The 26,687-nt window shown below is 58.4% G+C and overlaps 1 protein-coding gene across 3 annotated transcripts; it reads right to left on the bottom strand.

The window, feature by feature from the left end:
• Positions 1 to 1,648: 1,648 nt before the first annotated feature.
• Positions 1,649 to 26,687, bottom strand: LMCD1 (LIM and cysteine rich domains 1). 3 transcript variants are annotated; one of them, XM_059856867.1, is made up of 6 exons: positions 26,571 to 26,687; positions 15,647 to 15,735; positions 14,182 to 14,437; positions 10,199 to 10,525; positions 5,299 to 5,514; positions 1,649 to 2,163 (listed from the first exon to the last, which is right to left on the bottom strand). In XM_059856867.1, exons 2-6 carry the CDS (start codon positions 15,733 to 15,735, stop codon positions 2,008 to 2,010), a joined length of 1,044 nt encoding a protein of 347 aa, XP_059712850.1. In that variant the 5' UTR covers positions 26,571 to 26,687; the 3' UTR covers positions 1,649 to 2,007. The 3 variants fall into 3 exon arrangements, with proteins under 3 accessions (XP_059712850.1, XP_059712851.1, XP_059712852.1); XM_059856868.1 differs by lacking the exon at positions 15,647 to 15,735 and having other exon boundaries at positions 26,571 to 26,658; XM_059856869.1 differs by lacking the exon at positions 26,571 to 26,687 and having other exon boundaries at positions 15,540 to 15,657.

The following is a 26,687-nucleotide window of genomic DNA, read 5'->3' as shown; positions in this document are numbered from 1 at the left end:
TGAAGGCAGTGTGTGCTGGAGCAGGGACTTCCACAAATTACAATTTCTAGATGACAAAATCCTAACTCAGAACCTGCTGCACTGGGCTGCCACCACGCCCTGTCCACAGGCCCTCTGCAGCTCTCTTGGAGCCCTGTGGGTCTGAGGGGACCTGCAAGGCCTCCCTGGAGTCTTTCATGGTGCATAAAGTGAAGGTGGCCCCCTCCTGTCAGAGACCACCCAGGGCAGGGAGGGTGCTGGGGATGACCCAGCCCAGGGCTGCCCCCAAAGGGGACAAGAGGAGAGGCCAGCCAGGGCTGCCCCCAAAGCCCTGCTCTCCCCTTGCCTCTGCTCTGACATTTCCTCAGGCTCCCACCTGCATTCTGCAGCCTGGCACCACGTCCTCCATGCCACCTGCTGAGGCTGGCTGGCTTTTAACCCTGCCTGGGCTGGAGGGGATCCCCTTTTCCCCCAGAGCTCCCCAGACAGGGGACAGGGGAGGGTTACCCCCAAAACCTGGGTTCTGCTGAAAATCCCACCTGTGAAGTGCTCGTGTGTCCATGTGGGTCCCCAAAGGCAGCAGGAGTGCCACCCACGGGGCTGGCACAGAGCTCAGCCCTCTCTGCACCTCAGCCCCCGGCCCTGCTCCCTCCCCTGGCTCCTGCAGGACCCCAGTGTCCCCAGCAGGACCCCAGTGTCCCCAGCAGCACCCCAGTGTCCCCAGCAGCACCCCAGTGTCCCCAGTGCTCCCCACGCAGGGGCTGCGGCAGGGCTGCTGGTGGCACAGGGGGCACCCAGGGGTGGCTGTGCCCCACAAGGGGCTCTGTGCCACCCAGCTGTGCAGGCCCACAGCTCACTGCTCAGCCGTGCACAGGTCCAGCTCCACCCAGCTCCCACCTCCATTATTCCAACAGGAGTGAGTTACTCCAACACCGAAACCACACGGGCAGGCCTTGAGGAGAGCCAGAGGCAGAACGAGCCCCAGCAGCTGTGAGCTCCCTGGACCCTCCCCTCAGCCAGAAAACATTCCAGTTCTCTGGCAGATCACGAGGACACTCAGGATAACAGGGCAGACTGGGCACAGACCTGTGCCAGCCTGCACTGCCTGAGGCTTTCAGGGAGCAGCAGAAGCATCACTCGATGTAGGGAGCAGTGAACACCTGCAGGGACTCAGTGCCACCCCCGGGACAGTGCCACCAGCAGAGCTGTGGCACAGGGAGCAGGGCACAGCTCAGGGCAAGGGGCTCCCGGGGAAGGCACAGCTGCCTGGCACCTGGGAGGGTCACTGAGGTACTGCAGGGAAAAAGTGGCACTGCAGCATCGCAGGGACACACACCCACCCACCCACTCTGCCCCCAAGAAAGCTGATAAAGCTGTTTTCCACAAAATTCTGTACATTCCAGTTCTGGGGTGGCAGCTCCACGGGCTGAGTCAGCCACTGACCAGGCAGAGCCTGCCCTGCCCCTCTCACCAGGGTGAGCCCCTTGCCCTGTGTGCCCACTCCTTGGTTTTTTTGGTGCACAGGACAAAGCCCCAGCTGTGTGTGGCTGCAATTTTATACCATTGGCTTTCAGCAAGTTGATCAAATTCCTCAAACCCACTGCCTTGGCACAGTGGCAGCAGCCTGTTAGCCTAATTCCAGTAAGGATTTAAAAACCACAAACACCCCTTGTTTTTGACCACAACTGTAGGTTTAGTATGCCAGAAGTTACTGTTGAGATGTGTTATTTCCAAAAGGCCATTGCAAGATCTTAGTCATAAGAAGGTTGGACAGACTTGACAAAAGCCAGCAGAGCCCAGCCCCTCCTCTCCTCTCCTTTCCAGCCCCTCCTGGCAGGTACACGTGGGCACAAGAGCTCCCTGGCAGACCCAAGAGGACCCCAAGGAAACACTTTCCTCACGCTCTGCTGGGTGCACGGGCACATGGAGTTGCTTGCAAGTGAACAGTTGGACTCTTAAATTTTGTAACCTTCCCCTTCTGCTGTTTCCAAGTGCCCCCGGTCCTGGTGGGAGCCCCGCTGGCCCTGCTCAGACCCTGCTCTGGCTGCAGGTGCTGCACAGCAGGCTGGCCTTGGCCAGGGTGAAGGGTTTGCCCGTCAGCAGCGTCTCGCACTCCAGGCAGGCAAAGTGCTTGTGGTGCCAGGCCAGCCCTTCCACCTGCTGGTAGTCCTCTGAGAAGATGATCTATGGGACAGACAGACAGACAACTGCTCATTTCCACCACCCCACCAAGCAGGGAGAGCCACCCACACCTCCCACCAAGCCCCTCAGCCGTGGAGCTCAGGAATGGGAACAGAATAATCCCAGGATGGTCTGGGCTGGAAGGGACCTGTAAAGGCCACCGTGTGCCACCCCCCTGCCTGGGGCAGGGACACCTTCCCCTGGCCCAGGTTGGTCACCTTGTGCCACCCCCCTGCCTGGGGCAGGGACACCTTCCCCTGGCCCAGGCTGCTCAGAAGCCCTGACTGAGCCTGGCACTGGCAGGAGCAGAGGGCCACTGGTGGTTCCCAGCCTGGCACAGGGGTCCCAGGGGCTCTGGTCACTGCCCACCCTGGCACAGGGGTCCCGGGGCTCTGGTCATTCCCCAGCCTGGCACAGGGGTCCCAGGGCTCTGGTCACTGCCCAGCCTGGCACAGGGGTCCCAGGGCTCTGGTCACTGCCCAGCCTGGCACAGGGGTCCCAGGGCTCTGGTCATTCCCCAGCCTGGCACAGGGGTCCCAGGGCTCTGGTCACTGCCCAGACTGGCACAGGGGTCCCAGGGCTCTGGTCATTCCCCTCCCAGCACAGGGGTCCCAGGGCTCTGGTCACTCCCCAGCCTGGCACAGGGGTCCCAGGGGCTCTGGTCACTCTGTGTCCTGGCACAGGGGTCCCGGGGCTCTGGTCACTGCCCAGCCTGGCACAGGGGTCCCAGGGCTCTGGTCACTGCCCAGCCTGGCACAGGGGTCCCAGGGCTCTGGTCACTGCCCACCCTGGCACAGGGGTCCCAGGGGCTCTGGTCACTGCCCAGCCTGGCACAGGGGTCCCAGGGCTCTGGTCATTCCCCACCCTGGCACAGGGGTCCCAGGGACTCTGGTCATTCCCCTCCCAGCACAGGGGTCCCAGGGCTCTGGTCATTCCCCAGCCTGGCACAGGGGTCCCAGGGCTCTGGTCACTCCCCAGCCTGGCACAGGGGTCCCAGGGGCTCTGGTCACTCTGTGTCCTGGCACAGGGGTCCCGGGGCTCTGGTCACTGCCCAGCCTGGCACAGGGGTCCCAGGGCTCTGGTCACTGCCCACCCTGGCACAGGGGTCCCGGGGGCTCTGGTCACTCTGTGTCCTGTCACAGGGGTCCCAGGGCTCTGGTCATTCCCCTCCCAGCACAGGGGTCCCAGGGCTCTGGTCACTGCCCAGCCTGTCACAGGGGTCCCAGGGCTCTGGTCACTGCCCAGCCTGGCACAGGGGTCCCAGGGCTCTGGTCATTCCCCAGCCTGGCACAGGGGTCCCAGGGCTCTGGTCACTCCCCAGCCTGGCACAGGGGTCCCAGGGGCTCTGGTCACTCTGTGTCCTGGCACAGGGGTCCCGGGGCTCTGGTCACTGCCCAGCCTGGCACAGGGGTCCCAGGGCTCTGGTCACTGCCCACCCTGGCACAGGGGTCCCGGGGGCTCTGGTCACTCTGTGTCCTGTCACAGGGGTCCCAGGGCTCTGGTCATTCCCCACCCTGGCACAGGGGTCCCGGGGCTCTGGTCATTCCCCAGCCTGGCACAGGGGTCCCAGGGCTGTGGTCACTCTGTGTCCTGTCACAGGGGTCCCAGGGCTCTGGTCACTGCCCCCCCTGGCACAGGGGTCCCAGGGCTCTGGTCACTGCCCAGCCTGGCACAGGGGTCCCAGGGCTCTGGTCATTCCCCTCCCAGCACAGGGGTCCCAGGGCTCTGGTCACTGCCCACCCTGGCACAGGGGTCCCAGGGCTCTGGTCACTGCCCAGCCTGGCACAGGGGTCCCAGGGGCTCTGGTCACTGCCCAGCCTGGCACAGGGGTCCCAGGGCTCTGGTCATTCCCCTCCCAGCACAGGGGTCCCAGGGCTCTGGTCACTGCCCACCCTGGCACAGGGGTCCCAGGGGCTCTGGTCACTGCCCAGCCTGGCACAGGGGTCCCAGGGCTCTGGTCATTCCCCACCCTGGCACAGGGGTCCCAGGGACTCTGGTCATTCCCCTCCCAGCACAGGGGTCCCAGGGCTCTGGTCACTGCCCAGCCTGGCACAGGGGTCCCAGGGCTCTGGTCACTGCCCAGCCTGTCACAGGGGTCCCAGGGCTCTGGTCACTGCCCAGCCTGGCACAGGGGTCCCAGGGCTCTGGTCATTCCCCAGCCTGGCACAGGGGTCCCAGGGCTCTGGTCACTCCCCAGCCTGGCACAGGGGTCCCAGGGGCTCTGGTCACTCTGTGTCCTGGCACAGGGGTCCCGGGGCTCTGGTCACTGCCCAGCCTGGCACAGGGGTCCCAGGGCTCTGGTCACTGCCCACCCTGGCACAGGGGTCCCGGGGGCTCTGGTCACTCTGTGTCCTGTCACAGGGGTCCCAGGGCTCTGGTCATTCCCCAGCCTGGCACAGGGGTCCCAGGGCTGTGGTCACTCTGTGTCCTGGCACAGGGGTCCCAGGGCTCTGGTCACTGCCCCCCCTGGCACAGGGGTCCCAGGGCTCTGGTCACTGCCCAGCCTGGCACAGGGGTCCCAGGGCTCTGGTCACTGCCCAGCCTGGCACAGGGGTCCCAGGGCTCTGGTCATTCCCCTCCCAGCACAGGGGTCCCAGGGCTCTGGTCACTGCCCACCCTGGCACAGGGGTCCCAGGGCTCTGGTCACTGCCCAGCCTGGCACAGGGGTCCCAGGGCTCTGGTCACTGCCCACCCTGGCACAGGGGTCCCAGGGGCTCTGGTCACTGCCCAGCCTGGCACAGGGGTCCCAGGGCTCTGGTCATTCCCCACCCTGGCACAGGGGTCCCAGGGACTCTGGTCATTCCCCTCCCAGCACAGGGGTCCCAGGGCTCTGGTCACTGCCCAGCCTGGCACAGGGGTCCCAGGGCTCTGGTCACTGCCCAGCCTGGCACAGGGGTCCCAGGGCTCTGGTCATTCCCCTCCCAGCACAGGGGTCCCAGGGACTCTGGTCACTGCCCAGCCTGTCACAGGGGTCCCAGGGCTCTGGTCATTGCCCAGCCTGTCACAGGGGTCCCAGGGACTCTGGTCATTGCCCAGCCTGTCACAGGGGTCCCGGGGCTCTGGTCACTGCCCCCCCTGGCACAGGGGTCCCAGGGCTCTGGTCACTGCCCCCCCCGGCACAGGGGTCCCAGCTCCTACCTCGTCGCAGCCGGCGCAGCGGGGCCGGAGGCTCTCGCAGTAGTGGCGCCCACACCAGGCGGCCCCGCTCTTCCAGAAGTAGATGAGGTCGACGAGGGGCTCTCTGCAGCGGCAGCACACGAAGCAGGCGGGGTGCCACTGGCGGGAGTAGCCGGCGCGCTCGGCGAACACCACGGGGCAGTCCCCGGGCAGCGGCTGCCGGCAGGACTCGCAGCGCTGCACGGGAGGGGCGGCGGTCAGCGGGACGGGCAGGGGGCTCCCCCACTGCTGGGGAGCTCGCCTCTGAGGGGCCTGTGGGACCCTCCCGAACTAAAACCTCCACCAAAATACAAAGGTTCTCAAAGAAGAAGTTAAGAATTTCTCTAGGTCAGGAGTGCAGCATATCAGAGATGTAAATTTGAAAAGAGATCAGGAACTTTGGTCTTTTCTCACTGTTTTCTTTCTGTGCCTAACTCAGCTGTCACTCCACAGCCTTCAGCAAGCGTTTTCTATTTCTAACAGGCCAAAGAGCCAGAATTAGATGTGATTAATCTCAAGATTAATGGCATCCATGCACATTACACACCAGACCAACTAGGTCTGCTCTTTATCTGTGCCTGCTGAGCAGTCCTGTGATTAGTGAAGAGCCAGCCTTAAAGCTCCACTCAGAAGCTGGCAGGATGTTCCAGCTCCCACTGAAGCTGGGAGCAGCCTGTGTGTCACACGGGCTGTGGGGACACTGCTGTGCCCCATCAGAGCCTTGGCACAGCAGTGTCCCCTCCAGGTGGCACAGGGGCAGGGACTGGCAATGGCCCTGTCACCAGATGACAATTTACAAACACCCCAGTTGAAGTCAACAGCTTCTGACAGGTATAATAATAGAACCACAGAATGGTTTGGGTTGGAAGGCGCCTGGAAGAGCACCCAGGTCTGACTGACCCCCTGCCATGGGCACAGGCACCTTCCACTCGCCCAAGCTGCTCAAGAGGAGAGGACACACAAACCCAGGATTTCTCAGGAGTACAACTGACAGTGCCTGAGCTGCAGGAGGCCTGCAGGGATGGGGCAGGGATAGGAAAGGGACAACTCCCAGCAGTGCCAGCCCCTTGCCACGGCTCACACGGAGTGCTGGCACACCGACCCAGTCCCCCTGCCCTCCTCCCTCCTGTCACACAGCAGAGGCCATGGCACATCTGAGTGCTGCCAGCCAGCAGCGGGGGAAGCTCGGCACGGAGCACAGCTGTGGTGTGCCTGCTCTGGCTGAACAGCACGGCACAGCACGGCACAGCATGGCACAGCACAGCATGGCACAGCACGGCATGGCACGGCACAGCATGGCACAGCACGGCATGGCACGGCACGGCATGGCACGGCACAGCATGGCACAGCACAGCATGGCACAACACAGCACGGCACGGCACAGCATGGCACGGCACAGCATGGCACAGCACGGCACAGCACAGCATGGCACAGCACAGCACGGCACAGCATGGCACAGCACAGCACGGCACGGCACGGCACAGCACGGCACGGCATGGCACAGCATGGCACAGCATGGCACGGCACGGCACGGCACAGAGCAGGGGGCACAGCCCCAAGGGCAGCAGGGACAGAGGCACCCAGGGCTCTGCACCCATCAGACCCAGGGCTCTGCACCCATCACACCGAGGGCTCTGCACCCATCACACCCAGGGCTCTGCACCCATCACACCAGGGGCTCTGCACCCATCACACCCGGGGCTCTGCACCCATCACACCCAGGGCTCTGCACCCATCACACCAGGGGCTCTGCACCCATCACACCCGGGGCTCTGCACCCATCAGACCCGGGGCTCTGCACCCATCACACCCAGGGCTCTGCACCCATCACACCCGGGGCTCTGCACCCATCACACCCGGGGCTCTGCACCCATCACACCCGGGGCTCTGCACCCATCACACCCGGGGCTCTGCACCCATCAGACCGAGGGCTCTGCACCCATCACACCCGGGGCTCTGCACCCATCACACCCGGGGCTCTGCACCCATCACACCCGGGGCTCTGCACCCATCAGACCCGGGGCTCTGCACCCATCACACCCAGGGCTCTGCACCCATCACACCCGGGGCTCTGCACCCATCACACCCAGGGCTCTGCACCCATCACACCCGGGGCTCTGCACCCATCACACCCGGGGCTCTGCACCCATCACACCCAGGGCTCTGCACCCATCACACCCAGGGGCTCTGCACCCATCACACCCAGGGCTCTGCACCCATCACACCCGGGGCTCTGCACCCATCACACCGAGGGCTCTGCACCCATCACACCCGGGGCTCTGCACCCATCACACCCAGGGCTCTGCACCCATCACACCCAGGGCACTGCACCCATCACACCGAGGGCTCTGCACCCATCACACCCGGGGCTCTGCACCCATCACACCCAGGGCTCTGCACCCATCACACCGAGGGCTCTGCACCCATCACACCCGCGGCACTGCACCCATCACACCCGGGGCTCTGCACCCATCAGACCGAGGGCTCTGCACCCATCACACCCAGGGCTCTGCACCCATCACACCCAGGGCAGTGCACCCATCACACCCAGGGCTCTGCACCCATCACACCCGGGGCTCTGCACCCATCACACCCAATCCAGGCCTTTTCCCTACACCTCCCTGAGGCACCAGAGCTGGGGTCAGCTCAGAGCCAGACGCTGCAGCTGCCTCTGCTCTGCCAGCCCCAAGAGGCCACAGCCCCAGCAGGCCAGCCCTGCTTATCTTGCAGGATCCAAAGCAAGAACAAACACTGCAGTTTCCAACCCTGAGCTCAAGTTTCTTGCCAGCAAGAACTGTTAAAAAAACAACTTATTTTGCTATTTCTTTCTATGGAAATTATTCACAGGGAAAATCTATTCACAGGGTTTTCCCAAGCATTGTATAACCTCCACATCCTGCTATTTACACACTACAAAGAGGTGATCCTTCAAATTTGAGGTGGGATTACAGCTTGGTGCTCCTACATCTCCATCATGCAGGCAGGGGAGTGAATACTTTATTAGCTGAATTACCAGAGGTGTTGGCCAAAAAAGTGTCCTGTTCTCTTAAGCTTTCCCATCCTGCTCATCCCCAGCTCCTGCTCTGCAGTGCCAGCTCCCAGGGAAGGAGCTCCCAGACACCAGCAGCACTCTGAGCACTCCCTGCATTGCTGGCCTCAAGCTTTTGGGAGCAATGATTAATTTGGATCAATTGCCTCAGGATTTGGTTTGATTCCAGGGCAGGAATCAAACCTTGTAACAGCAGAGGAGTCCCCAGTGGTGGGGGGTCAGGGTTCTGTGCTCTGTGAGAGCACTCATCCCGTGGGACAGACTTGCAGCAGGGGTGTGGAGGCAGACGAGGTCAGTGGCCAGCAGGGCCAGTGGCCCCAGTCCTCCCTGGGCCTGCCATGCCCTGGGCTGCACAGCGTGGCTGTCCCAGAGGATCTGCCACTGCTGTGAAAGCTGCTCCATTTTTCAGCTGGTGCCTTGAGAGAAATGATGCTTCAAACTAAGGAGAATAACATCACAGTTATGTATTTATTTGTTTGAAAGGACAAACTCGCAGTTTAAGTAAACCTTCATTGCTAGGATGACTTATTGATATGTTTAATGGAAACCTTCCTTTTTTGGCTATTTTTTATCTTAAAAATTCAGTGCTTTCTTGCAGTAGTGAAAATCCTTACTGTGCCACTGGATTCAAAGTCAGCAGTACGTTAACAGACCATGGCAGAGGGGAGACATTACCCAATATGGACTGAAAATGAAAACTGCTCTTTCATGTACAACCTCAGTGCAGGAATGGCAGGAAAGAATCTCCTCTTAAAAACACTTGGACACCATTTGCTTTTTCAGCTTTAAATCCTCTGCTGCAAGTCACCCTCACAAGGACCAGGACAAGGTATTTCCACTCACCATATTTTATGATAAGCATCTGCTCAGCAGCACTGCAGACAGCATTGGGGGAATATAAATCTAAAAGGGTGTTGAGGAATCTCAGCCATTTCTCTGTGGAAATGTATTTGTATGCCCAGGGAGCCAGGGCAGCTGTTTCCATTTCCCCAGAGTGATTACAGCCCTGGGAACACTATCTCCATATTCACAGCTCTGCTAACTGGACAGAGCCTTCACCTCCTGTCATCTGTGGTCTCCCTGGGTAAGAAGCCTACTTGGAAATACTGACTTGCATCACAGAATGGTGAAGGTTGGAAAAGACCTCCAAGATCATCAAGTTCAGCTTTCAACTGAAACACTACAGCTACCATCCAGGAACATGTCATGCCCAACCTTTCAACCTGCCAAGAACCCAGAGCTCAAACCAGCTCCCACAGTGAGAATTCCCTGACCAAAGGCTTAGCAAGGCCTTTGCTGCAGAGAAAGGGAGATGAAGAGAAGGAGAACATCCCTCATCAGCTCTGCCAGCTGGAGCCTTGTGCTCAGCAGGGCTGGCTGGAGCAGAGGGGCCCTCCAGGCTCTCACAGTGCTGCTCCAAAGCATTGTGATGTGACCAAGCCTGCAGCAGGCATGGAGAATGCCCTGGGAGCAGGATGGGGACACGGCACAGATCACCCTGCCTGCTGGGAGTTTTTGCCCCTTGAGCTGAGACCAAATCTATTCCCAGTGACTCCCCAAGCCTGGAGCAGCCCCAATGCTCCCATCCCATCCCATTAGCCCATTATCCCATCCCATGCCATGCCATCCCATTATCCCATGCCATGCCATCCCATTAACCCATTATCCCATCCCATTAACCCATCATCCCATCCCATGCCATCCCATTAACCCATTATCCCATCCCATTAACCCATTATCCCATGCCATGCCATCCCATGAACCCATTATCCCACCCCATTATCCCACCCCATTATCCCACCCCATTATCCCACCATCCCACCCCTCACTCACGTAGTTCCCGGCCGTGCTCTCCAGGGCCCCGTTGGGTGACTCGGGGGCTGTGCTGGGGTCGATGCTCTTCTCCTGGGGCTTCTCCTCCTCCTTTCCGCCGCCCTGGCCCGGCAGCGCCACCTCCCCAACTCCCAGGGCCTCGGCCTTGTACCTCTTCACGAAGTCCTGCATGAGCTGCTGCTCGCCCTCGGCGAGGCCGCGGCACTGGGCCGGGTCCTGGTCGTGCAGCGGGAGCTGCCGCGCCAGCCGCCGCCGCCGCTGCAGGGCGCCCTCCGTGCCCGCCACCGGCTGCAGCTCCTTGGGGACCAGCTCCATGTACTGCATGGCCTGCAGGGGACACACAGTACTGCATGGCCTGCAGGGGACACAGGGTACTGCATGGCCTGCAGGGGACACAGGGTACTGTATGGCCTGCAGGGGACACAAGGTACTGCATGGGACACACAGTACTGCATGGCCTGCAGGGGACACACGGTACTGCATGGGACACACAGTACTGCATGGCCTGCAGGGGACACACGGTACTGCATGGGACACACAGTACTGCATGGCCTGCAGGGGACACACAGTACTGCATGGGACACACGGTACTGCACGGCCTGCAGGGGACACACAGTACTGCATGGCCTGCAGGGGACACAAGGTACTGCATGGGACACACGGTACTGCATGGCCTGCAGGGGACACACGGTACTGCATGGGACACACAGTACTGCATGGCCTGCAGGGGACACACGGTACTGCATGGGACACACAGTACTGCATGGCCTGCAGGGGACACACGGTACTGCATGGCCTGCAGGGGACACACAGTACTGCATGGGACACACAGTACTGCATGGCCTGCACGGGACACACAGTACTGCATGGCCTGCAGGGGACACACGGGCCAGGTACTGCACGGGACACACAGTACTGCATGGCCTGCAGGGGACACACGGGCCAGGTACTGCATGGGACACACAGTACTGCATGCCTGCAGGGGACACACAGTACTGCATGGGACACACGGTACTGCACGGCCTGCAGGGGACACACAGTACTGCATGGCCTGCAGGGGACACACGGTACTGCATGGGACACACAGTACTGCATGGCCTGCAGGGGACACACGGTACTGCATGGGACACACAGTACTGCATGGCCTGCAGGGGACACATGGTACTGCATGGGACACACAGTACTGCATGGCCTGCAGGGGACACACAGTACTGCACGGCCTGCAGGGGACACACGGTACTGCATGGCCTGCATGGGACACACAGTACTGCATGGCCTGCAGGGGATACACGGGCCAGGTACTGCATGGGACACACAGTACTGCATGGGACACACAGTACTGCATGGCCTGCAGGGGACACACAGGCCAGGTACTGCGTGGGACACACAGGCCATGCACTGCATGGGACACACAGGCCATGCACTGCATGCCTGCACAGGACACACATGAGCTGCTGCGGCAGCCTGCCCGGGACATGCTCCACTTGTGCCGCAGAGCAGCAGCAGTCAGCACCCAAACCCTCCCTTCTCCCTCTGAAGGGTTTGCACCCCTGTGCAGAAGTAGAAGGCTGGACTGGCTTAGGTGCCAGGGGCAGCCAGGCTGTTATAAATCCTTTCACCCTCAGAAAACAGACTGGGTGTTTTTATGGTGTCTTAGATTACCTTCTGATTGTTTGATTGTTTAAATACAAACCCCAGTTTGCCCAGGAAAGCAAAGCAGCACAGACAGACTTGCTTCGCACAAAAATCCCAGCACACCCTCCCTCGCTGGCACTACTGTGACACTTCTCCATGAAATTTGATAGCATAGCTGCTGAAAAGACTACAAACCCATAAACATCAAAACCCATGAGCAGCTCTCTATTGCCTTGTGCTGGGACAGGGAGGGCTGCAGGGAGTGAGTCACGGGCCACACTGAGCACCCCAGAGCCCACAGGGCTGTGTGCAGAGCAGCTCACAGTGAAAGACCATTGTTTATCAATTAATGAAATCATCATAACACAGGAAAAGTGCAGCTAGCAGTTGAGTCTGTGACACTGACCATTCCACCTGAGTGCTGATTTCACAGCAGAGGGAAGGTGTTGGTCACCGATGCCCTGTGACACAGAAAGGAAATGCCCAGAAAGTGCCCAAAATGAAGGCTCTGACTTAACTGGCCAGGGCCTGAGCAGCAGAGTAAACCCCTCTCGGTCTCAGGCTGGGTTAGTGCCCGCGGGCCACGGGGGCTGCACAGTTAACTGCTCCTGGCCTGAGCAGGGGAAGGGAGTTTCCCACTCCGGCAGTTTGCTATTGTAGTGTGAGGAGTGACAGGCCAGCCAGTTGGCTCCCTGCCATTCCCTGCTAGACCAGCATCCAGCTGCATTAGATTTGCTTCTTACTGGGTCAGCACTTGAGAACTCCATCTTAAAAAACTTAGCAAAGAGATTTAACTGTTTGTGGTACACAGGCTGGTGCAGGCTGGGCTTTTCAACTCAGAAATGCTTGCCCACTCTGCAGCACATCAGGAAAAACTTCCAAGTGCCCTCCACCTTGGCTCCTCTGAGCCAGAGAGCAGTGCTGCCAGGCGGAATTCCTGACAGGAAATTTGGAACAGCAGCAGGTAATGATTCAATGGGAGCAGGGTTTCTTCCCCACTCTTGGGGTGCAAGTTAAATCACTGCACACTGGGATATCAGACATCAACACTTGGGACATTGTGCCTCTGGGCAAAGGGGGGGTTGATGTCCAGTTTCCTGGGAAGGTTGTTGCCCTGTGGGAGAAGGTGGAGTTTGGGAAGAGCTGCTTGGAGAGCTGTGGGATGCTGGGCAGTGACCTGATGCACAAATGGCTTTCAGAGACATGAGGAATCCCAAGAGGAATGAGGAGAAAGAGACAAGGATTCCCTGACTGCTCCTCCCAGGCTCACAAGTGGACAGGAAACAACTGAACTGATGCTGTGAGAACAGGACCACCAGGACAGCACGAGCTCCAGCAGAGCAGCAGCCTGGTGGGATCTCAGGGAGAAACCTCAATCCACTGATGTGCCAAGACTAATGAACATTTACAGCAGAGCAAGGGGCCAGCACGGGCACGTGGAGCCTTCTGGTCTGCTCCACCTCCAGGATCTCCATTCCCAACAAAATGTCTGTGCTGAGACTGAGGAAAGCAAAGCCTCAAGGCTTTTTTAAAGGCTTACTTAAAGCCTGCTCAGGGCCAGGTTTCAGTATCTGCCCAGACAGGCAGTGAGATTTTACTTCCTGACCAAGGGAATGCTTGAAGTTATAATTGCAGATGTCAATAAATGTGTCCAGAGAAAAGATTAGGGGGAGAAAAAATCCAACCTGACATCAAAAACTGCCATGAAGTATAAGAAGAAGTTGCTACATCTGCTGCTATCACTTATTGTTATGGCCAACGCTTCACTATGCTGCCTGAGTGCAGGCAATTTGGAGGAAGAGCATTTTAGTTTTCACTGTTCACCACTGGATCTTGGGGCTATTTCATGCTCTGTTCTTTTCACTGTCTCCAAGGACCTAAGTATCTGCTTCATGACTTCTGCAGGCACAGCTTAACAAGAATGCTCTGAACTTCCTCCTATTATTGACTGTCCAGTTCAGCTAAACAAGGTTAAAAGGCATCCCAGGTTTGCAGCCTGCCTTCAGGAGGAAATCCCTGGAGCCAGGCAGTTGTGCACTAACAGCTTTTTGGCCCAAGTCCCTTTGAAACCATCCCGAGAGTGGCTGACATCCAACACTTCTCCCCAAAGTTTGTCAAGCTGATCTGCAGGCCAGAATTTATCAAGGTTGTCTCCAAAGCTCCTGCTTGTTGTTTACTTGAACCAAGATATATTCAAGCCTGTCCAGGCACTATAAAGAGATCAAAAACTTTCCAAAACACGGAGGGCTCTGCACGCCTCCGCTCCCTGAGGCAGCCCAGGGGCTCCTGTTTCTCCCCAGTAACTCCAGAGCAGAGCTCTGCTCCCAGCCCGCCCTGGGTCCCCTTACCAGCTTCTGGGTGAGCCCGGGGGGAGCCCACTCGTAGGTGATGGTGTCGAAGGTGGGGTCCTTGCCCGAGATGTTGGGGTTGGTGACGATCATGCGGTTCCTCTTGTAGACGCGGGCGCCGTCGCCGCCCTTGAGGCGCGCGGTCAGCGAGGCGTGCCTGGAGCCCCACAGCAGGCGCCCGATCTTGCGGTCGTCGTCCAGCTCCGAGCTCAGCCCGTGCTCCTCCTGGCTGCACTTGCACGACTTGCAGATCTTCCTGTGAAATCCCAAGAGAGCATCCAGGGGGTGAGCTGGGCTGAGGGGTGCCAGCCTCTCCCCAGGGGCACACACAGCCTGGGCTCACGGCACGGACAAAAGGCTCAGGGTGGAATGGGCTGCGTTGGAGGGACCCCAAATCCCCCCCAGTGCCACCCCTGCCATGGCAGGGACACCTCCCACTGCCCCAGGTGCTCCCAGCCCTGTCCAGCCTGGCCTTGGGCACTGCCAGGGATCCAGGGGCAGCCCCAGCTGCTCTGGGCACCCTGTGCCAGGGCCTGCCCACCCTGCCAGGGAACAATTCCTCATTCCCAGTATCCCATCCATCCCTGCCCTCTGGCAGTGGGAAGCCATTCCCTGTGTCCTGGCAAAATCTGCTGCCTCCCAGCCATGGGCTGCTGCTTCCCCTGAGCTTTGGAAAACTCTTCAAGCATCACGAGACTGGAGATAATTCTCCTCACCAGATTCCAATACACCAGCACCAGCCTTGCCTATTATGAATCTTTACATGCCATTAAAAAAGTGACTGCTGGAAGGAACTGATGCTTAATTGCCTGTAATTTGAACAATAATGGGTATAAATCACACCAACAAGTGTCTAAGGACACCCTGGTGGCCAGCACTGCCATCAAACACTAATAGCAAAAGGGGCAAAGTAACTCTGACACAACCCCGAGGATTTCAGCAGGATCTTGGAGAAAGAATGAGTCCAACCAGCCTTTAATGGAGTCAATTAAAAAAAAAATGGTTGTGCTTCCACCAAATGAGTGCTTTAAAGTTTGGATTTCACACAGCTGAGGTATCACAAGTGGAGCTGAAGGCATCCAAGGCATTCCAGCTGCAGCAGCACAGCTGGACCACAGCCTCCCTGCCCCACCACCAGGGGCCCAGCACCCTGGGGAGCTCCCCAGGAGCACAGAGGGGCCCAGTGTTTGTGAGGCAGCTTGGAGGGCAATAATTCTCTTTTAATTAGTGACATCTGGATGTCTGCATTCCATTTCACAGCCCCTTTGTTGTCCTGCTGGGGCAGGGAGCAGCCCCTGCCCTGAGCTGGGCACTGTCCTGGTGTGCTCCCTCCAGCTGCTGCTATCAGGGCTATTTACCCGAATTTGTGGTTTTAAGAGGAAAAGCTGGGAATGAAGCATCATAACGAGGTGTTGTGTCAGCAGCAGGCCCATTTCAGGCAGGATGCAGGCAGGACCAACGTTACCTCCAGGAGTGTGGCTCGAAGGCCGTGCACAGCCCTCTGCAGCGCAAGCAGGGCACGCCTCTTCCCACCTGCGGCTGGCTCCCCGACATCTGCAAAAGAGCAGGACACAGCTGGCAGGGCCTTGTCCCCAGGGCCTCCCTGGGACTGCACTGACAGGGCACACTGCCCTTCACACAGCGATCCCTTCAGCCATCCCTTGTGTCCCATGACACCGCAAATCTCCCAACACCACCTGACCACGTCCGTGCAACCCCGCTGCAAGTTACAAGGATGCTGGGGTGAAGGTTTGCCCTTCAAAGCGGGGGAAGATGGAGGGGCTGGCACATCAAACCCAGGGAACCTGCCCACACACTGGGCAGGCACCTTCACCTCCCCCACAGAGACCCCAGGTCTCATTTTGATCCAGTTTACAGAGCTCAAGTACTGCACACGCACTGTGCAAGTCAGAAGGTCAGGCAGGACACCTGGAGGTGCATGGCTATAACCTGATGCTGAACTTGCTTTACTGCACCTTGGACCTCCTTGGTGTGTCTCCAAGTGTATTTTGGGAATGTGGTAGGTTTCCATGCCTCTGGCACTGGACTTGAGGGGTGGTTTCCAGAGTGAACAGGAAATACAGGGGGGAAATGCTCTGGGGAGCAGAGGGGGTGCTGGAGTGACATGGGGGGCTGTGGCTGTGCTGCACTTTTTGCTGCTCACTGAAAACAGACAAAAGTCACCCATCCTTGGGTGTTCACTGCTGCAGAGGCATCCCAACAACCTCACAACAGGACAAAGATGAGCAAAAACCCCCACCAGGAGCCAGAACATTGGAAAACAAACCTATTTTCTGCCTGCCCCATGGATTTATCAAACATGGCTTTTTGAGCGTGAGGAATGCAGCAGGGCACAGAGGGAGACAAAAACAAAGTGCTGCAGGAGGCACCAGGGCAAGGTGACACCACCAGACGCTGAATTTATCTCAGCCTGGATGTTTACACAGGAGCTGTCAGGCTCCTGCCTGAAAGACATGCTTGTTCCCTGGAAAAATGAGCTGAGGGGAAACAGGGACAGAGCCAAGCCCAGCAGGAGCAATGGCAGCACCAGGGGAGCGTCACCCCAGCTCAGCAGCTCCGAGCCCTGCAGTCAGGGATCAGAGCCCACGGCCTCCCCCAGCACACCCCAGCACCCCCCAGCACCCCCCAGCCCCAGGAGGCACGGGCAGGTGTCGGGGCTGGGCAGGTTCTGACCACTGTGGCCATCACAGATTGCACTTCCCAGCAGGGCTTGTGGCACACACAGGCCCCACAAGCCCCAGCCTTTCTGGGGCCATTGATCAGGTTTTGGGAAAGGTCTTTATCTCTCTGGAGGCAGGAGCTTGTTCTAGGGACTGACTCATCAGTTGTGCACACACACTGAGAGCCTGTCTGACAGAACATCTGCCCTGGGAGGGACCCACAGGGATCCTCCTCCAGCTCCCTGGCCCAGGAGAGGCTCAGGGCTCAGCCCTGGCACTGCAGGGGTGAGGCTGTGGAGGTGCCCAGAGCTGGAACCTGCCCATGGCTCCAGTCCCTGCACTGCCACAGTCCTGCAGTGCAAGATCATGCCCAATTTAAATCACCCTTTGGCACCTCGCAGGAGGCTGGCCTTGCCAAAACCTATTTTCAAAGGGAGGAACCAAGAGCAGTGAAGGAACTGAGGCAAAGAGCAGATGCTGCCCCCCAGCAGGAACCCACGGGGCCCTTGGGCTGGCCCAGGCTGTGCCCAGCAGCTCCAGGCTCTGAATATCTGCTCAGGGCAAACCCAGTGATGATGCTGCAGCTCTTCTTCCTCCTGCTCTCTCCCACATCCACCTGTCCCACCCCCAGCACCAGGCTCCTGCAAGGACCTGCAAGGACCTGGGCACCCTGAGCTCTCCTCTGATGCTCAAACTCGTGCTGCAGCTTTCAGGAGGAAAAGGTTATTTGATGGCACTCAGGAACGATATTTCCCTTGTTCAGAAAACACGATGTTGCTAACAAGTACAAAGTTTTTATAAACAGATGTTCTAGAAATGACCAGATGTTTGTCTGCCAGTTCTAAGGTGGATGACAGGCCTTTACGAGCCTTTTTTCTTGCCCAGAACTACAAAGTCTCCACACAAGGCTGCTCATCCAGGACAAACCCAGCCCAAGGGGTAGGAAGTGGTTTGTTTCACCTCCCTTTGCCCCAGGACTGCTGTTTTATTTCTGCCTCACCTTTCACCTGGAATTTTCATCTCAATTTTCACCTGCAGTTTGTCCAATAATTTGAAGCCAATAAATAGACCTCTCACCCCCAGAGTTCACAAAAATACGTCTCAAAAATTGCCTTAAGATCCCCAGATATCTGCCTCTAATAACCAAAAGGAGGATGTTTTTGATTCTTCAGCCACGTGCCAGCTGTCCAGGACAGACAGACCCTGAGGATTCCCACAGACCACTCCCAGCCCTGCCAGTTCTGGAGCCATGTGCCAGGTACCACGAGCTGCTGGGGTTTAGCTGGCTCTGACCTTAGTGAGTCAAACAGGAGCTGAGCATCAGCAAGGGACTGCAAGTGGTGGTTTATCTAAAATACAAACATCTGGATTAAATAAACTCCTTTGGAAAAGGCTCATTCACTCAGGGGAAAGGCACAGGGAGAAGAGTGGTCAGCAGCACAGGCAGCTCCCCGGACAAGCTGGCACTGGGAGCCCAGGGCAGTGCCAGGGCAGGAACTCACAGCCCAAGGGTGCCCAGCAAGCTCAGACCCTCGGGGCCAGCACCTCTCGAGGCTCTGAAGGGCCAGGCAGGCTCTCTTTGGAGGACAGTGCTGCTCCTCACTCCTCCAGAAGCAGAGGGAGAGCTGAGCCACTCTTGGTCCCGTTCCTGTGCAGGGCCAGACACAACAGGCGCCAGTGCCCGGTCACTGCACGTCCTGCCCAGGCACTGAGCTTCTCCTCACGCTCTGCTGCAGCTCCTCACATCGGCATAAAAGGAGATTTCCTTGCAAAAATTATGCAAGACACTGCAAAAACCCCAAACCCGGTGAGATAATGTGGAACAAATGCTCTGACTAGCCCAGGCTCCACCTATGCCCAAGCCCATCCGAGAAGTGCAGCTGAACTTTGGCATCACCTTAACATAAAGGGTTTGGAGACATTTGTAATGCTTTAAAAAAGCACCAAAATCCCCAAACCAGGCCTGTGTCAACAAACTGGCTGAAGAAAAGCAAATCCTGCTCACCAGGACTAGATAGACACTCCTTGCACGATTTCTGTTTTGGCTTTCTGTGCCTCGCAGCATTCTTGCTGCTAGAAGACAGAAAGCAAGTCAGGGCAGAGGAAATTCTTGGGTAGTGAAATGATAGGAAATCAAGGCTGTTCTACCCACAAAAACATTGCTGAGCAGTGTCAGGAGCACACCAGTAATGCCACGGGTTGCTGTTACACCGGCCAAAGGCACGGCCATGGGTCACTGGAAGATGGAGAGCCTGGAGTGACAAGTGACAAGGAAAGAACCCAAACATGCCTCCAGCTTGGTTCAGAGCTTGGGGACTCCTCTGGAAAGGATCACTGAGCTTCCCTGGCAGGTCTGGTGAGACGGACTCCTGGCCAGGAGCTCTGAGCAGGTCAGGCTCCAGCTGCACAGCCTGCTCTGTTTGCTGCTCAGCTGAGACTCCATGGGGGTCTTTGCTCTGTCACCTTCTGGCCAGCCAGCACACCTTGGCCAAGGACCCTTGCCAAAGGCTCTGCTGAAACCAGTTTGACAGCTGGCTTTGCTGCCAGGGACTGTCCCCAGGGGCAGCAGAACCTGTACAACTCAGACCTGAAATCACGTTCAGAGATTCAGTAAGCTTGGCCAGCGTGGTGCTTAGTCCAGGACCGTGGAGGACCAGCACAGCCCCAGCACAGCCCCAGCACAGCCCCAGCACAGCCCCAGCACAGCCCCAGCACAGCCCCAGCACAGCCCCAGCACACTGTCCCCCCGGGGCAGCAGGGGACAGGCAGGACTCTGCTCTCTCGGAGTGCTGTGCTCAGGGCCAGCAGAGCATGTGTGACACCAGGGTGGATCCACGGGCAGGGTGAAGGGTGTCCCATGGCAGTCATCCCTCCTGGCACTGCTGCCCGAGTCACCCAGGGCTCTCCAGCCCCCAAAAGGGCTTTGGGGACACAGTGCCACAGCCACAGGCCCAGGAGGGGCTGGCAAAGGGGGCCCTCCTGCTTCCACAGAGGCTTCTGGATCCCGAAAGCATTTATTGCACAACACCCTATTTGGAGACCGAAAACGGTGCTGGAGACACGTAACTACCTCAAGTATGTTTTCCCCTCCTTTTTAGGGAGGGAAGAGGAAAAGCTGGTTTCCAAAAAGTTACTCCAAGTTCACAACAACCCTTCAGAGCCGAGGTCCTCGTTTCACCTCTCCCCACAGCCAGTGCTCCCCAGTGGCCATGACAGGCTCCATCCAAACCCTTCCCTGCAGCATCAGACACCCTTCCCTCCATCCCAGCCGTGGCAGGACAGAGCTCCAGGGAGGCTGAGCGACCTCCAGAGCCCTCTGGGGGTTCCTCCAGCTGCAGTGAGTTTTGAAGATTTACAGCTGAGTCTGAACTAGACCCATGAACAAAGGAATGGGGAAAAGCCACACAATATTCACATGGGTGGGACCAGTCTGCTCAGCACAATTGCTGAGGGATAGGATGGATAGCAGATCATTTGTTGTCATTTCTTGACTATAATAGAGCTAAGCTTGCACAATAACAGTGGGCTAGCTCAAACTTCCTTAAGGACTTGGGGCCAGCTCAAACTTCCTGATGGATTTCCAGTACCTGGAGGGTGCAAGGCTTCACACCCAAGGGCAATGCTGCATGCTCCAGTTCACATGTTGGCCACTTGGCCAAACTCTGCCCTTCCTGCTGATGACCAGCAAACAGAAGGGTTTGGGTTGCAAGGGACCTTAAAGCCCAACATCCCCCTTGACTGCACCCACCATCTGGTGAGGCCCAGCTCAGGAACCAACGCCCAGAACAGCCCAAAACGTCCCCTGAAGCTCCTGCAGAGGCAGCTCAGGTGGGACACTTGGGGCTGTTCTGGATTTCAGGAGAGGCTCCTTGACAGCAGCTGCAAGGGGAATAAGTGTGAGCAAGGCAAGCAGCTGCCCTCAGAAGTGCATTAACCAATGAACACATTCACTACTGCAGTTCTGAGAACAGCAAAGGGATGTTTTGATTTATTTTCTTCTCATTTTCATAGAAAACATCCATTGTAATCATGACCTGCAAGCAATTTGTTTCCCTGCCAGATTCCAAGCAAGCGTTATCCCAATTACCACACTCACAGGAAAAAAATCCCCTTACAAAAGGCTGTCTTTCATCCCAAACTCTCTCTATTGGATTTATTTCAGGCAGCAATGAATGGGTTGATATCATCTGGAATACTGGAAGCACTTATTGTATTAAACTTTGCAGAGTAAGAAGTTTGCTGCCTTTTATTTCGGCAACACAAAGAGCAGGTAAAGGCACTGATAATGAAGGAAACTATTTCAATGGAGCTGCCAGATCCCAACCCACAGGATGACAGAGCTCCAACAGCCAGGGCCTCTGCAAATAGCTCCCTCTTCCAAGAGCACATAGCTGGCAGCATTCCTTTCTTCACTAACAATGTGTGAATTAATGATAAGAGAAGGGCAAATGCTGAAAAATCAGATTTTTTCACAGAGCCAGACAGTGCTTCAGATACTTGGACTTAATTATAAACCCAAACCAAGACGTGAGGAAGTGTCTGGAATGGGAAGAACCCCCCAAAGTTAATGAAACAGCAGATGTGCTGAGTTCCAGAGCACTCAGGTAAGGGTCTCAGGGTGATCTCCAGCTACCTGCCCAGAACCAGCGGTGTCCTCCCCATCTCCCACATGAGGAGAAGGTTCTGGATGCCCCTGGGAATGGGGGGCTCTCAGGACACTGACAGGATGCACTGACAGGAGCTGCTTCCATCAAATCTCCGTATAACAACCGATTTAGGACTAAATACCTTCTCAGCAGTAGGAGAAGGATCTTTAGGAGGAAACAGGAGGAAGCTGAAGGTGGCACCAGGGCAGGGCCATGCCTGGGCCCCCACCCCTGTCCCTCACCCTTCCTGCACTGCAGCCTCTCTGCAGCAGCCCCGAGCTTCACAATCTCAGCACAGGCTGGAGAACAAAGTGAGGTGGTTTGGAGCAACACGTGTGCAGGTCTTCAGCAGGAGCACACAAACACGTCCCAATGAATCTTGTGGCTGCTGATGCCCTGAAGCCAAGGCAGAAGCTGAGGGACTGGGCCACCCCAAATATTGGCAAGACACAGGCAACCATCGGGATGCTGTGGAGAGAATTCCCCTTCCCATCTGACATGGCCAAGCCATGGAGGCAGGGTTGGGAGCAGGTGAGAGGGTGCAAGTGTGGGGAATCAGCCTGGTACCAGCATTAGGAAACTCCAGCTCTCCAAAAACTGCAAACAGCTGCCTGGAAATATTCCCCTTTCTCTGAGCCCCATCTCTAAATGGAATAGTAGCTCCAAGATGGGACATCTGAGCACTGCCTTTCCTGGATGGCTGAAATACAGTATTTCCTCCTGTAAAAAAAGGAGAAAAACCCCAGCCTAAGCAAATACTCCAGACACTGCCTCTCTGCAGGACCAGAGGGATTTTGTAAATTGTAAATTGCATTTCACTGGGCTCCGCTTAGCTCTGAGTCCAAGTCCCAAAATAAGGTCTTTAACCCCTGTGCTGCTTTATGGCTCCTTGTCTATAAATACTTGCCCAGAGCAGGTTTCTCCATTAAGATCCACATCTGCTTCCTCCCCTGGGCTCCAGCACAAGGACACAGCTCTGGGAGCAGGGATCAGTGCCCTGAGGACAAACCAGCCTTCAGGGCAGCCACAGCCACCTTCCCAAGTGTGGCCTGTCCCCAGCCCTGGGACCAAGCTCCTCATGCCCCAGGGGTGGCTCTGCAGAGACAGTGCCAGCTCTGTAATGAAGCTGAGCTTCTGCAGACCAGAAACCATGAGCATGAGAACTCTGCAAGGGCCAAACCACTCCCGGGGTGGAACTGTTCAAGGTGTGGGGCTCCAGCCCCCCAGAGCCGAGAGGAAGCTGGCTTCTGCAGCCCTGACAGGGGCACACAGCAGAGCAGCAGCACCTCTGGGGGACTCAGGCACAGCCTCCACGGCCCCTCACTCAGCATCCTCATCCCCAGCCACCCAAACTGCTCACAGAGCTCTGGGACACAACAGAGGCTTCTCAGATGTGTCCCAGAGAAGTCTCTGGGCAGCACCCCTGTCATCTGGGAGCTGGGCATCCTTCCCACAGAGCCAGGCCCCTGCCAGCTGTGGGAGCAGCTCGGGGCTCAGCCCAGACACCCTGCACACCCTGACCAAGGCACCCACGTCATGAAACCGTGAGTGACAGAGCTGAGTTTCCAACTGGGATGAAAAGTTCTGAAAAGCTCCCAGGTTTTGGACTTTACCAATGCAAGCTGCCAGCCCCAAGCAGCACTCCCATCCCCATCTGCACACACCTGCAGAGGGCTCTTCAAGCATCCAGTATTTGCTGACAAAGAGGGAGCTCCTGCCCCTCCCTGAGGCACCAAGACCCCCAGACCATACCCTGGAGCCCATTCAGCCCCACCACAGCAGCCCTTCTCTGCTGTCCTGCAGGATGCTCCTCATGTTTGCCAGTCCCATGTGAAGAACTGAAGAAAGAAAAGGTTAAAGAACCAAAATTTGTATGAACTGAGTAAACTTTAGCTTGGCTCAGATGGGTGCTTTCAGCTTGGTGGGTTATTTTGTTCTGACAAGAAGGGACAGAGTTTAGTGAGAACAGTACACAAGGCCCGAGGCTGCCTGGCCAGCTGGGCCCGCTCCAGCCCTCACGCCGTGCCAGCCATCGCCTTCTCCCTGCTCAGAGCTCCAACTCTCCACTCAGAATTTAATCTAAACAAGCCCTGTGCCAAACAGAATGCCGTCCCACTCATGCTGCTTTAATTTCCTCAGAAAGAATCCCAGAATACTCTAGGCAAGACATCAACAATAATTAAACCCAACAGTGATTGAAAATCAAATTTTCGGGGCCTCGCAACAAGCTCTAATGAGTTCCAGACTTGCCTTCCCCGACTTGCTCAGACTGGCTGTGTGACACTGCCAAGCTAAATTAAAATTTGACAGTATTCCACACCGTGCCCAGAAAAAGTGCCCGCCTTAGGATTCAGGAAATGAAGCAGCCGTCTGCTGCAGAGACACCCGCTTAGGCTGGGACGTCGATTATTCAGACACTGATACAGCGTCGGCATCATTCTTTTTCCTTGTTTTCATTATGTCATTTCATATCCCTTCTGAAGTACAAACTAGCTGGCATGTCTTTTTTCATCCTGCAGCGTTCAGGTGAGAGGAGACAGGCAGCTGGGCAGCAGAGCTGGGCAGAGCCTGGGCATCCCCCTGCCCACAGCAGCCCTGGGAGGGTCCCCAGCAGAACTGCACCTCCACTGCCCTCTGTGCTACTGCCTCTGATTTAAGGGACATTAAAGGTGACATCTTGTCCTTTGCTCTCCCCCCAATGGGAGCTGAGCTTCCAGCGGCACATTTTGGGAAGTTCTGATGCCTTCTGCATTCACAATCCTTTTTGGGGTGCACTGTGAGCCCTCCCTGCTGCATCCTCTGCAGGTGATGCTTGAGAAGCTCCTGGGAGATGGCTCCAGTGCAGAAACAGCTTTGCCAGGGCTTATCCCGGGGATAAGGATTTGCTCAGCCCTCCCTGCTGTCCAAATCCAGCCCTGCTCCTGCACTCCCCCAAGGGACCCCCAGCCTGGGGCTGCTGGCAGAGCTCAGCCCCATTCAGAGCCCCCTTGTCCAGACAAGGCAGGGATTGAGCTGCTGGCAGGGCCAGCCTGACCACAGCCCAGCAGAAAAAGGCTCAGTTTTCACTCCTGTGGGATCCATCCCCACTCAGTGCCTGGCAGGAGCTTCCCGAGGGCTCCAGCTGGCACCCAAAGGTGCCCTCCCCACGGCAGCCAGGAGCCCGTGGACGTGCCTGAGGTGCCAGCAGCAGGGACCTGCTGGGAGAGGACATTGCTCTGAGTCTGGGATGACACACCAGGAGGTCCCTCCAGCAGGTCCCACCAAGCCCTGACCACTCCTGCCGGGACAGGGCCAGCGCACAGGGAGAGAAGGAGGAACCCTGAGTGCCTCAGTCCCACCTCAAAGCAGCGTGTATCTCAGGAGGGCAGGGCAGGGGGAGGCTGAGGAGCACAGCCCAGCTTCTGTGGGTCACCCAGAGAGCAGCTCCTGCTGCCAAACCCCAGCCTCTGCCCGGCTGCCCTGCAAGAACGGCCAGTCCACGGTAACACCGGCTCCAGTTTTCCTTGCGATCAGCAGTGGCTCAAACCCAGCGGGACAGAAGGTGCTACACCTCGGCAACAGCCAGGCTGACCTGTCCAGCCTGACAGGCAGGGTGGGCCCCCAGGGCCAGCACTGCCCAAAAACGCCATGGCAGAGGGAAGCAACCCCCACAGGGCAGGGTCTGAGGTGCCCCAGGGCACACCCTGGCACTGCCCAGGGAGATGGGATCACAGCAGGCTGACATGGGCTGCTGAACTCATCCCCGAACCACGCGGGGACAAAGGTGCAGAGAGGAAGGTCACGGGAGCAGCTGCTGCCATTCCACACGCTTTGATCCGGCAGCCAGAATCCCTTCCTGGAGCCCAGTGCCACGGCAGCAGGACACTGCGGGAAGGGCTGGCATCTCTTGGAGCCGACACTCTCCAGAGGGTCCAGAAGGGGACAAGCGACTCCCGCCCTCCCCAGAGAGCAGCTCAGCGCAGCTGTGCCGCACAGAGTTCATTCGCACAGCAAACAGCTGCTCTGCCAGCAGACGCTGCGCTGGAGCCACTTCTGCACTGAACTGAGCAGCAGGCAGGCACAGAGCGGCTCCGGGTGCCCCTGGAAGGGCAGGGAGGAGGGCAGAGCCATGGGCACCGTGCCCCGGCTCGCACCGTGCCCGGCCGCCGCTCCCGGGCGGGCTGCGAGGCAGGAAAGCCGGAGATGAGGGGTACCGGGAAATAACCCCGGCTTCCTCCGCCCTGCCGGGCACCTCCGGGCGCGAGGATCGCTCCCGCCGTGCCCCGGCACGGGGATCGGGATCGCTCCCGCCGTGCCCCGGGACGGGGATCGGGATCGCTCCCGCCGTGCTCGGGCTGTCCCGGGACAGGAACAGGGATCGCTCCCGCCGTGCCCGGGCTGTCCCGGGACAGGAACAGGGATCGCTCCCGCCGTGCCCGGGCTGTCCCGGGACAGGAACAGGGATCGCTCCCGCTGTGCCCGGGCTGTCCCGGGACAGGAACAGGGATCGCTCCCGCTGTGCCCGGGCTGTCCCGGGACAGGAACAGGGATCGCTCCCGCCGTGCCCGGGCTGTCCCGGCACGGGGATCGGGATGGTTCCCGCTGTCCCGGGGCTGTCCCGGCACGGGGATCGGGATGGTTCCCGCTGTCCCGGGGCTGTCCCGGCACGGGGATCGGGATGGTTCCCGCTGTCCCGGGGCTGTCCCGGCACGGGGATCGGGATGGTTCCCGCTGTCCCGGGGCTGTCCCGGCACGGGGATCGGGATGGTTCCCGCTGTCCCGGGGCTGTCCCGGCACGGGGATCGGGATGGTTCCCGCTGTCCCGGGGCTGTCCCGGGGCTGTCCCGGCACGGGGATCGGGATGGTTCCCGCTGTCCCGGGGCTGTCCCGGCACGGGGATCGGGATGGTTCCCGCTGTCCCGGGGCTGTCCCGGCACGGGGATCGGGATGGTTCCCGCTGTCCCGGGGCTGTCCCGGGGCTGTCCCGGCACGGGGATCGGGATGGTTCCCGCTGTCCCGGGGCTGTCCCGGCACGGGGATCGGGGTGGTTCCCGCTGTCCCTCGGTCCCCCTCACGCACTCACCTCCGCACGCTCCGCTGCTCCCGCGCCGCCGCCGCTCGCGCTGCCCGAGCGCCGCCTTTCATTGGCGCGCGCCGCGGCCGCGAGCCGCTCTCAGCCAATCCGAGCCCGCCCCGAAAC

This window comes from Haemorhous mexicanus, chromosome 11, assembly GCF_027477595.1.
Source record: "Haemorhous mexicanus isolate bHaeMex1 chromosome 11, bHaeMex1.pri, whole genome shotgun sequence".
NCBI lineage: Eukaryota > Metazoa > Chordata > Aves > Passeriformes > Fringillidae > Haemorhous > Haemorhous mexicanus.
This window is presented reverse-complemented; position numbering and strand designations above follow the sequence as displayed.